The 13,212-nt window shown below is 32.9% G+C and overlaps 1 protein-coding gene across 1 annotated transcript; it reads right to left on the bottom strand.

The window, feature by feature from the left end:
• Window positions 1–1,948: 1,948 nt before the first annotated feature.
• LOC147077652 (uncharacterized) lies at window positions 1,949–12,755 on the bottom strand. Its single transcript, XM_085960617.1, has 6 exons — window positions 12,595–12,755; window positions 9,949–10,046; window positions 7,430–7,628; window positions 5,523–5,675; window positions 4,630–4,851; window positions 1,949–2,963 (listed from the first exon to the last, which is right to left on the bottom strand). The coding sequence occupies exons 1-6, from the start codon at window positions 12,664–12,666 to the stop codon at window positions 2,805–2,807; spliced, it is 903 nt and encodes a 300-aa protein (XP_085816743.1). The 5' UTR covers window positions 12,667–12,755; the 3' UTR covers window positions 1,949–2,804.
• Window positions 12,756–13,212: the final 457 nt, after the last annotated feature.

The raw sequence follows: 13,212 nt of genomic DNA, 5'->3' as shown, positions 1-13,212 counted from the left end.
ATCGGATGAATGGTATAAGAACGCATACGAATAGAAGAAGATAGAATAGAAGAAAAAGAAGATGAAAATGGTTGTATCAATTCACAAACATTTGCGGGCGTGAGAACAACACTTGATCAAAATTTCATTGCAATCGGATGAGTGGTATAAGAACGCATACGAATAGAAGAAGATAGAATAGAAGAAAATAGTTGTATCAATTCTGAAACCTTTGCGGGGGTGAGCACAACACTTGATCAAAATTTCATTGCAATCGGATGAATGGTATAGGAACGCATACGAATAGAAGAAGATATAATAAAAGAAGATAGAATAGAAGAAGTAGAAGAAGATGGTTGTACTAATTCAGAAACCTTCGCGGGTGTTGGCACAATTACTGACGAAATTTTAATTGCAATCGGACGAATGGAATAGAAACGCATACGAATAGAAGAATATAGTATAAAAAAAGAAGAAAAAGATGGTTGTACCAATTCAGAAACCTTTGCGGGTGTTACCACAACAACTGACGAAGGTTTCATCGCAATCGGATGAATGGTGTAGGAACCATACGAATAAAAGAAGATATTATGAAGAAGAAGAAGAAGAAGACGGTTTTTCTAATTCAGAAACCTTCATGGGTGTGCATACAACGACTTACCAAAATTTAATCGCAATCGGATGAATGGTATAGGAACGCATACGGGACAGACAGACAGACAGACAGACATTCATTTTTATATATAAGATACAGCCTATACGTTAAGTTAAGGCCATGCATTAGTTGAGGCACGGTCTAAAAAGATCGTTGCTAGGCGATGCGCGGATTGCGGGTGGCGGGTGAAAATGACGCCTGTTAAACGAAATATTATTTGTCATATAAATCCAACATACGTCCATTTTATGTTCTGTTTATTGTTCTATTAGTAACAATAATAATATATTCATTGACATGTTTTCTTTTTAAAGTAAATGGGTAACGTTTTTAGTCATCTTTACACGATTTTAGAATTAATTGACCCGTCGCCATCACGCAGAAAAGTGACGTGTTCCTGGGTCAACATTCTCTCACTGAATGGCAGCGAGTCCAAAATTTCGTCGCGCGTACAGTTGAAAATTATTTGGCGTTTCACTGATGCGTCACCTTAACAAAACAAAATAAGTTGACAAAGTTTTATCGCAATCGGATGAACGGAATGGCAGGGCATATAATACGAACAAACAAACAAACAAACTCACAAGCAAACAAACAAACAAACAAACAAACAAACCAACAAACCAACAAACAAACAAACAAATATTGATTTTTATATATTAGATTATATTTCGTTCGACACACGTCATTTACACAATCCGCGCATCGCCTTGCTGATCCCCAGCTGAGGTATAGCCTTAATTGTCTAAAAACACCACTGCACATGGATGTACTGAAATATGACTAGGTATATTCTAAAGCATTAGATCGAGAGGTTTAAAAGAATACTATTGTATGTAATAAAAATACTTTATGCAGTCATCAAATGTTTAAAATAAATATAAAGGGTAATTGGGCTTCAAAATTATACAAATAGATTATCAACAACGTTTAAGGAATGTTCAGGCTTATGCTCTGAAAATACCATAAAACCTCCATTTTGACCTACGTGGCACACGTGGGCTGTTAAGCCCGGGCCCGCAGGCTAGAGCCTGGCAGCCTCCCTTGTGGGGGCCATGATACAGTTTACAATATTAATATAAAAAAACATCTATCTAAATAGCATCATTGAAATTTTATTAAAAAAATTGTCAATGATTAATTGATTCAGATAATTATAATATACATGCTTGTGGAACACTGGAAAATATATACTTTTATTCTACCTCACTATGATTTAGTACCTAGTTTAGTATCATTATGTTTTATTTTCGAAAAATAATTTAATAAGAATAAAAATGTGGATCAAGGAACATAAATATAGTAATAAAAGACTTTGATTCAATTATTTTATTTTTTATTTTCTACTTATAATACAAAAAGTTTAGGAACGCTGTCCACCCCTTACCCTCGCTAGGTAGGCTCGTTGCGGGAGCATAGTTTTGTAATGAATAATAACCCAAAAGAAGACCAAAACTTATCATTTTATGAGATGGTTTAAAATGGGTAGTTTAATCATCCTAAGCCAAATATAAAAGTATATTCAATAATTCTTAATTATGACAATAATAGAATGTTACATTCTTAAATCTTGTGAATTATTCGTTGAATAAAAAAAACAGTTAATCAAAAGTTATTATCAAGTTCAAGTAAATTACAAACAAAAAATCTTGGAGTGATCCGTGACGTCGGTTAGTTATTAAAGTAATACCCATTTTAATTTAAAATACAAAAGCCGATTGCCAATAGTAGCTCAATTTGGAAAGCACTTCATTGAATATTAAAAAGGCCAATAGTTAAAATTTGTCGTAATTGCATATGACTCTTTTAGCATAGTGGACTAATGACTGAATGTTACATTCTTAAATCTTGAATAAAATAAAAAGTTACAAATTTAATATAATACGTTTGTTAGTCTACGTTGATAAATCACAGTGTGTTTGAAGTTGGATATGCCTGGTTAAAAACATATTTTATGTTGTACAATTATACAATTAGTGCCAACGTTACTTATTATTGACTTATGTAATAAATAAGATACATAATTAAGGACAAACGTTATAATTTAGGAGGATTGCTGAGGATATACCGGACTGCGGGAAACGACATGATGAGGCCACGGCCAACCCCGGGCTATTGTGCCACGAATAATGATGATGAAATAAGTTAGAAAGATAATTTACTTCTTCATCTATGACCTATGATGACATTCAGTGAACCTTTCTTTGATGATCTTCTCGACACTAACCCTCGCCTCTTCGTCTCTTATGTCGGAAAGTAAATCGAGCCTTGTCTTGCGGTCCTCACAGCACTTCTTGGGAATATCTGGAGTTGCCAACATGAGAAATTCCTGGAATGTGAAAAGTGCATAGGTATATTTATTATTTAAAGTTTCAAAAATGGTGACACTAAACAAAAGTATTATTATTAAGAGCGAACCAATTGAAATTGAGCAAGAAATGTAAACATCGGATAAACCCACATTTTTTTTCTACATTATTTATTTATTTAAAAAGACAAGTTGAGCACATAACAAATTATTAATTCAAGTCATTCACAACAGGACATTTAGAATAAAAAGTACAAGTCAATCAACAAGAGAAAGAACAAAGTAAAAAAATAATTTTATAGAAAAGAAATAAAAACAACAGAATTAAAAAAAATACAAATTAAACAATAAAATATAAATTTATAGTCTACATCTTTAGGGAGTGCATTGATCAGCCGCACAGCCCTCGGTATTGGTGCCTGGTGAGCTTGACATGAGGAAACAGCTTTCACCCAAAATAGGTCATGGCTCCAACCACGCATATAATTTACGGGTGCATAAAATTTTTAATTGACCAGAATATCAGTATTGGAAACTATACCACGTGAGAGCAGGGGAAAATGATTTAAGAGCAGAAGTGACATATGTGCTTCAAGAGAATTAAAAGCGAGCGTACCTTGAAGAAAATTAGTCGGAAAATACTCGTTTGAGAAGTTGTCAACAGGAAAGTAATTATATACATTAAAATAAAGATGTCGAAGAATTTTTTTCTGAACACGCTCTAAAACTACAACATAGCAAACCTCGTAAGGACTCCAGATAATGGACCCATACTCAAGAATACTCCGTACTAACGACACAGAGTGTAGGTACATAAAACAGTTGGATTCTTGAATGGCTTGGATTGTCTCATGACGAATTCTAGAAGCTTGGTCGCCCGCAATGCCGTAGAAGTGATGTGTGAGCGAATTGATAAACGCGAGTGAAACAATATGCCAAGATCTTTAATTTCTGATTGACGCATCAGACATATTATTATACATATATTATTGACATATTATAGTTAAATATAATTGGAAATCTTGATTTCAAAAAGCTAATACACACACATTAAATTTGTCAATATTAAATTTGAGTTTATTTTTTCTTGCCCAAATTTCAATTGAATTGCGACTATTTTGTAATATGTGACAATATAATAATATCTACTTAGTGGCATAAGTTATTTTTTTTGTAGGAACCATGCCATGGTTTAATGCAGGGGTAGTCAACCCAATCCCTACCGCCCACTAGTGGGCATTCCTGCTTTCATGGTGGGCGGTAGGGGTTTTAAAAATATTTTCATTATGTTTACATAAAATTCCCCGTGATGATTGAAATTTCAGAAAATGTACTATTTGCACTATCATTGTGTTTATTTTGTCATAATAAAATATCCAATGAGGCAATGAAGCCAAGTCGATTGCGAGACCATCTTTCTACAAAGCAGACAAATGATAAAGACAAGCCCATTGAATATTTTCAGGTTATATTTTTAAAAAATCATTCATTAATCACCATTACTGTGGAACCGGTGGGCGGTTAATTTTTTTTACTACTAACAGAGACACAACAGTGCGCGGTAGGTATAAAAAGGTTGACTACCACTGGCTTAGTGTTTTTGTAAAATGTAAGGTGTGAGAATTGGCTAAAAAGAGGAAGAAGGAGAAAATCTACACCAGTAGGAACAAAATAAAATGTTACGTACCTCATAATAATAGTGTCTCGGCAATATACCGAAGGTGTCTCTCAATATAGGCGAAAGTGTTGCCGCAATCACGGCAGCATGCCCATTGTCAATAATGTTTTCAGAGTTGTACAATTTCATGACAACCTCCTTTAAAGGGCAAGGCAGCATTCTACCGTAGAGCTTAAACATCTTTTCTATTGGATATACCATGCCTTTTTTATAACAAGATGGAGCAGTTTCCTGAAAAATAAAATGATGTTAACATCATCACGTCATCATCCGTTCGATTCTTCTCCAATTCTGGTTACGATTGCTCACGCATTCTGGGCGCGCCATCCAATCATCGCCATTTCAGTCTTCTAGCCTAATTCCTGGCAGACTTTTTCATTGTGACGACATTTTGAAGAAAATTATTGTCGCAATGGGGTCAAGTCAGTTCAACCAACTGTTGGGCTCATCGGACCGTCAGACCTGGTAGCCACAAAGACTAATTTTATCGCATTTAGAAAAATTGCGGCATCATACTGCCAACGTGAAGATCTCTCCACTTAGAATGTTCGGCAGTTTTGTATAAGCTTTAATTTGTTATTTACTACAATTTTTTATATTGCCTCTACGTGCTCATCTCTCTCATGGGTACCTTAAATTAAAGTCATGTAAATTCAGTCAAAGCAAATTTAAGTGCATGGTGACCTTAGTCTTGAGTAACTGCTCCTGAGACATTCCCAGTCATATAAAATGATGCTTAACATCCAAACGTAGGGTCATGTGATACGCCCGATTAATACCGGGAGTGGTTTAGTGGGGTCATTAAGTTCAATATCGCAATGGGGTTTACATACCCGACGCCGCCTCGGGTCTCTGCGTACCTAAAATCGCCATTGAGAAAAAGTATTTCTAAACACACTTACAAGAGGATCGGCGTTACAACATCCTGCTGCCAAAAGAGCGCTTTTCGTAATAATGCGTCTTGTTGCTCTGAATTGCTGAGAAAGTAGCCGCAATGACTCTGCGACAAATTTTTTGTCATTGGATTCTGCCAGGCGGATTGTAGCATTGACACCCTGTAAATGCAATAAAATTGTCATTATTCAATCAATACATAACTGCTAGTAGCTTAAAACTTTTTTTATTCATAATAATATATTATTCGATCGGTAAGGACCAGATGACAGGTGTAAATATCAGCATTTATTATGTAAACGTTAAAAAAATGTGTCTTGCTATGTCAATCGCAAGACACAACACGCTCGTGTGGCAACACTTGGAAGCTCAAGCTTAATTCAGATATTTTCGTTGGTTCTCGGTAATCTTCGTCAAGATCGTGCTCAAAAATAAGAATTGTTCCAATTCGGTCACGAATCCAGGGAACGACTGAAAAGTGACTTTTTACATTCGGGGGTGATTATGGCAGAAAGTCGGGACAGACGGTTGGCCTGAGAATCTGCCAAAGTAATTTGAGATTTACAGTCGATAGTTTCGCATGACTTTGCTGAAAGTCGCAGTCACTTCTTGTGATCATAAGTGCTACATTTTCCGTAACTTTATTCAGTATTTTAAAATTGATATAAAATGACACGCGGCCAATATATACTTAAGTAATTTAAAAGTTTCATGCATGCTTGCGATGGCGTTATTCAATTCAATATTCATATTTACGACAAATAGACATGGATATAATGCGTTCTGTCGATAATATATAGGTACTCGATATTATGTCCATACTAAACTTGTACAATTTCATCTTCAACTTCGCTTTCAACTTTCAATACCGAGTAGTTTAGCGTTAATGTATTAGATTGAATGCTTTGCATGACGTATGCATTCAACTGTCTACACCTGTTCGTCAAATAGGTCTAAGAATTTTCCACGTGTCTAGACGTTGTGTTTGAACATGTACCGTTTAAAAAAAAAAACGATTTTTTCTCGGTTAAGTGCATGTTCAAACATGCGAGTTAACATGATCTTACTCCCTACTTCATTTATCGTTTGTCAATGTATGGCAACAGCCGTATGTTGCAGCTTAACCCCTGGGAAATGCCAATAGAAATGGCGTATTTCAAAAAAATACTACCTTATTCTTAGGTCAATAATTATTACATAACAATAATTATTCGTAGGATGTTTTATAACATTTGAATGGTCAAAGATGGCTTAAAAATGGCTTATAATCAGTATCTTTAGAAATATCTTCAAATGTGTTAATCGTGCATATTTTTTGAATAATAAAATCCCCAATTCCTATCAAATTTGGGATCACATAGATTTTAAAATATATTTTTTATCGTAAGTATTTCACTATATAATGTCACTATAAAATATCAATTTTATTAATGGCTTTGTAAATGCGTTTAAAAATTAATAAATGTAAAAAATCTTAACACCACTGCACATGGATGTACTGAAATATGACTATATTCTAAAACATTAGATCGAGAGGTTTAAAAGAATACATTTTATGTAATAAAAATACTTTATGCAGTCATCAAATGTTTAAAATAAATATAAAGGATAATAAGGCTTCAAAATTATATAAATAGATTATCTACAACGTTTAAGGAATGTCCTGGGATATGCTCCGAAAATACCATAAACCTCCATTTTGACCTACGTTGGGCTATTGGGCCCTTAAAAGATTTTAGATACACATTAGTTACCTAATAACTTTTTTTGTAGCTATTTTTGGGATGCTGACATTCAAATTACCTATTCCTATATATATTTTACTTATTTTCGCCAATATGTCATATTAGGCTGAGAAAACTCAAAATGTACAAATTAGAAATAGGCTGACTGAATTGTATGTCGAAGTAATTACCTGGGCAACGGTGCAGAGATTAATATCCTGGACTCCGATGCTAAGATACGTGGTTGCCAGTATAGCGTGGGAGCTTACAATGTACTGGTAGACCCTAAAATCGGTATCCAACATTTCCTGGAGAACATTCTTCAGCTCAGTCACCAGGCAAGACGGTGGACGGAGTGCTTTGGAGTCCCACAGTTTTGGAAGCACAGTTCTGGAATAAGCAAAATGTTAAATTTAATGTTAGCCAAATATAAAGGTGCATATTTAGCATAACGCGGATAGATATACCAATGCATAAGGAGGCAGGTAAGAGTACACGATGCGATAGAGGTTGCTAAGCTGATGAAATAACAGTGGGCCGGATATGTCTTTCGGTGAAAGGACAATCGCTGCTGACCAGTTAATTACTAATTAATTACCTACCACATTTAATTATCATGCTAATAGTATCTAATAGCTATCTAATGGCAACGCGCCAGTTGCGTTGTCAGCGTTCAATGAGTTAACAGATGCAGTAGTACTCGAGGGGCATTTGGTGATCACAGTGATGTAATAAAATCCATTGAATCATCAAACTCACTCAATAATTTCGGTGGTTGTACAAGGGACAACAAGAGGGTAGAGAGGCCTTTATACAGTAATGGATCGACCCCGGTTCATTGGTAAATTATCGGAAGTGTTAAGTAAATTTCTAGCTTTACAGGCCTCCTACTTAATTATAATAATTTAAACCAGTAGGTCCTACGTGAAATGCTTATCAAATTGCGTTATTATTGACTATCGGTTTTTGTGTATGAAATCAATTATTACCAAGTTCAAGTAGACGTTATAACTTAGCATTTGGCGAGAGCCGGGCGTCGGATGACAATGAATATTTTTTTCCATTTAAGGAGGCCATGACACGCCAAGGGTTGTAGTGCCATAAATGATAATATTTAAATTTAATGTTAGTTTAATACATTTTATCATGACATCTTTTATGTTTTAGAGAGAAATCTCCAAACTGTAAACTCTTCTGATGAAAAATATTACTTAACTATTTCTTTTATTCAACGAATAATTCCCAAGATTTAAGAATTTACCATTCTAATTATATATAATTATAATTAGAATGGTTCATTCTTAAATGTTGTGAATTATTCGTCGAATCAAAGAAATAGTTAATTAGAAATTATTAGAAAGCACGAGTAAGTATAAAATATTGGAGAAATCCGTGACGTCGGTTAGTAATTGAAGTAGTAGGTACCTACTTTGATTTAATAAACAAAAACCGATTGCCAATAGTAGCTTGATTTGGAAGAACGCTGATGAGTAGGTATTAAAAGGCCAATAGTTAAAGTTTGTCGTCATTAGTATGTCACCTCGTAGCATAGTGCGTAATGCGTGGATTGGGGCGTAAACCCAGGAGATGCACATTCGATTCCTGCCGGGTGTCTTACTTTTTTCAAAAAGATTTTTTCTATTGGTTATAATATATTTTCTCAGAAGTATTTGTCAAAATTATGTATGTTGAAAAATATTACTTTTGCAATTAGGTATTATTAATTTACCAAATACCTCTTATATAAAATTTATGCTAAACAAACATTACCCTAAAACAATCTTAATGGTAGCTCATATATTAATTATTACAAAAAACAATAAATTGTATAATGTTTTTTTTAATATAGGTACTTAATGGGCATTGAATGGAAATATGGCTTTAGTTTTACAATGTTTATTCAACATAATCTTACATTTAATCTTAATTAATTTAAGTCAAAGTAACTGTATAGTTAAGTAAAAATTTTCGAGTTCTTAATGTCAAACAACACTATCTACAAAAGTGCAACATTTCAGGAGAGCCAAAAATCGTTATTTTAGATTCTTGTAACCTCAACAAGGGAAATGTTTATTTAAAATCTAATGTTTATATTTTATAATTTATTGTGTATTGTACATTTATCTTGCTTATGATGATGTTAAAATGTATAGGAATAGTTTTAAAAAATATATGAAAACAAGGGTAACTTATGTAGTTAACGTTAAAATTTACTGACGATTTAAGAAGAAATTAGAAAAGATTGACATAAAGTTGTTTGACTATCATGTAGCCAGAAATTTAAAATAACGTTATCTCAAAAAAAAAAAAAAGAACTTTTGAAGATAACGTTGTTTGACTTTAAGCACTCGAAATGCACAAAAGGAAATAACATAAGTGCAGTAGAGCTGTTGTGTGACGCTCGTATTGGTCAGGTGTTAATAGTATTTTCGGGATCGTCTGCAATGTATTCCACAACTTGCCACAGTATTTCATTCACAGTATTTCATTCACAAATTTGTAATTTAATAATGATCGCGAAAGGTTTCTTAATGTAGATTGAATTGTAATTGTGTACGATTCAACGTATCGACGTATGATTACGTATTATAAGCCAAGATAGTGAAATAGTTTGTCTGTGAAAAGATTTCGTTAGGAATAACACAATTATTAATTATTTATCATATATATATATATATATCTAGTTATCGGAATATATTATATAACTAACCGTACAAATTTGGTTTCTTCATCAGGATTTGTTAAATTGATAGTGAGGGTAAAGTTGGGGCACTTTATCGGGCACTGGGACGGCATTCTGTGTGCAATCTAAAAAATATATTATAAACATTGTATTAAGAGCGTACATAAGTGAAACGGCAAGTAATTTTCAACACTATGTGGAACAAAATTTTGCGGCGCGTGTCCATTCGGAGAGGGATAGTCAAGCTGTTTGCACGTCAATTTCTTTTCTGATGGAGTCGGATGAAAATATTCTTAAATCGTGTAAAGATGACTAAAAAACGTTTCGCATGTACTTGAAAAAGAAAACATGTCAATGAATATACTATTATTATTATGAATATAATAATAAACATAACATAAAAAGGACGCATGTTGAAGTTTCGGCTTGCGTGATTTGCACCCGCGACCCGCAATCCGCGCATCGCCTAGTCACGTTTTTTTTAGACCAGGCCTCAGGTGAGGTATAGCCTTAAGTGGCCATGGTCTAAAACGATCGTCACTACGCGACGCGCAGATTATGCTAACAACGTGTGACGAACAAAACATAATTTGTCATAAAAATTCAACATATTGGTAACTGAACAGGTATAAGTTGTAAGTGAATGTAGGTACCTATTGTCTCAATACCTTAGTTCAATAGGGGAACAACTCATAAAACCTTGTTCCAAGATAATGGCGTTTGAATTTTTTCCAGTAATTCTCATTTTAATTTTAAAGCCTTGATTTCGTAAAAGTGTATGTTTTTTATATTTAATTTAGTGGTATTCATCAATGCACAATGAAATTGTGCATTTCAATAAGGACTTAACCAATAAATTTGATTATATAACGGAATTACTGATTAATCTCAGAAAAGGTTATTCGATTTTATGACACATTGAAGAAATTTTTGACTATTTTTTTTACTGAATTATAAAGATAAGACCTTTCTACATCGAATGGCATTCTTAACTCAAAACTTTTAAATTTTGAGTTGTTCCCCTATTGAACTGTGGTATAGAATGTATACGTATAAACTGGTTCCTTTATTGTTTTCGAATCCAAGGAAGTGTAGGTATTTCTAATCTTCATCCCAAGGTTCACTATATTCAGTTCTCGGCACGAAATTGCGAATTTCGTGCGCAGTACGAGTGGGAATACGGTAAACTGTTTGTAAAAGATGATAATTATTTCATAATAAAAAAAGTTGGCAGTACGTTAATTAATATGAACAAACTGTTCAATTAAAAGTTATGCTTTGAATTTTAAATTAAGCAATAATTAGCACAACCGCTGAACTCGCAATTTAGTGCCGCGTCTTGACTATAATATACAATTTTGGCTCCATGCTATGATGTTATATTATAATATATCGACGTATCTGTGAAAATCTTATGTTTACATTGGGATTGGTATTTTTAATTAAATTTAAAAAACGCAAATTTTTATAGTAATTATTCCACCCTTATTAAGTTTATCTGGCCGGACATTTTAAACTAAATAATCGTTACACTGAAGTGGAAAAAATTAAATTAATAATGCAATTCATTTCCACCATGAATTGACAGATAACCCAATAAAATAAATTGGTATTAGTGTTGAATTCTCTGCCTTCGTAAACCAACGGCGGGCCAGCCAATCCTTGCCTTAGCTTTTTGTTATCAATTTACAATAATATAATTGGCTTCAATTCAAGTTTATTTCATTCCGAATGGATTTGAGTCAGAGAGAACCCGATAAAGCTTGAATGTAATACATATAAATTTCTTTTAAGTGAAAATAGTATTTTACTTTTTTGCGAAACGAAAATTTAAGAAGATAAGTACCCGAGTAGGGTAGTTAAAAAGGGTCTAGGACGATTTTGACGCAGGGACAACTGGACGCCACGCAATTCGAAAATAAATAGACGTTAGGTACTTATACGTACATTAAAAAAAATATTTAATGTTATTATTAATATTTAAATTCGAGGGCTTAGTGTCAAACAACACTATCTACAAAAGTGCAACTTTACAGGAGAGCCAAAAATCGTTATTTTAGATTCTTGTAACCTTACAAGGGAAATGTTTATTTAAAACCTAATGTTAATATTTTATAATTTATTGTGTATTGTACATTTATCTTGCTTATGATGATGTTAAAATGTATAGGGATAGTTTTAAAAAAATATGAAAACAAGGGTAACTTATGTAATTAGCGTTAAACTTTACTGACGATTTAATAAGAAATTAGAAAAGATTGACATAACGTTGTTTGGCTATCATGTAGCCGTAAATGTAAAATAACGTTATCTCAAAAAAAAACACTTTTTTGTAGATAACGTTGTCTGACTTTAAGCACTCGAATTATTATATTATGATATAATAGTTCGTGAGAATTTAAATATGCACACGTAAATAATGGTGAAATCGTGCATATGTTCCGACGAAAAAAGAGTTTTTTTATTTTTATATAAATCCTTAGGCATGGTAATTCTCAATCCGCAATAAAAGAAACATTATGTTAAGAGTAAAATGAATTAAAACTCCTTAGTAGTAGATAGAAACTGATTAAAATGCATCGTCTACGTTCTGTTTACGTGTCTACGACAGTGCGGCGTCCAATTGTACTGGCGTCCAATTGTGTCATTCCCGTTAAAAAATATTTAACTTACTCCGTTAGTTACACACATCGTTATGACAATTGCCACAGACAAGGAAAATATATTAAATTCACTGTTAATCATATTGAACTTCAGTAAAACGTATCAATAATAATATCAATGATTAATATATTATCAACTTAACAACACTGTGGTTATTCCAGACACACTGTATTTAAAATATTAAAAAATCGTCTTTTTATACCCATTTCAAACATCTATAACATATACACGATATTTGTTACTTATATTATATGAATACAAAATATGTCTCTAAATCATCTTTATCAACAAACACGTAGTTCAATCAATTGATTGATTGATTGATTGATTGATTGATTGCTTCAGATTGCTAATTAATAATGTGATTTACACAATATATTATGTTGGTTAATACATGAATTGTGCTACAATTTTTAGACTTGCCTTTGATGGTGAACCGTAAGTAAGAAATAGAAAATAATATTCATAATATTTTATAAATAATTACAAGATGAAAAGAACTTTTTATATACAATGTTTTTAAATTTTCTGTTGAATTATTATGTTCAATATGCTCAAACTTGTACTTGATATGAAGTAAATAAAAAAACAAACAAACAAACGAATACAGAATACTAACATATCATT

Source organism: Rhyacophila brunnea, unplaced genomic scaffold (genome assembly GCF_057557595.1).
Source record: "Rhyacophila brunnea isolate RB1 unplaced genomic scaffold, BYU_Rbru_1.0 scaffold_12, whole genome shotgun sequence".
Classification (NCBI taxonomy): Eukaryota; Metazoa; Arthropoda; class Insecta; order Trichoptera; family Rhyacophilidae; genus Rhyacophila; species Rhyacophila brunnea.
Note: the sequence above shows the minus strand (reverse complement) of the source record. Positions and strands in the feature narration are given on the sequence as shown.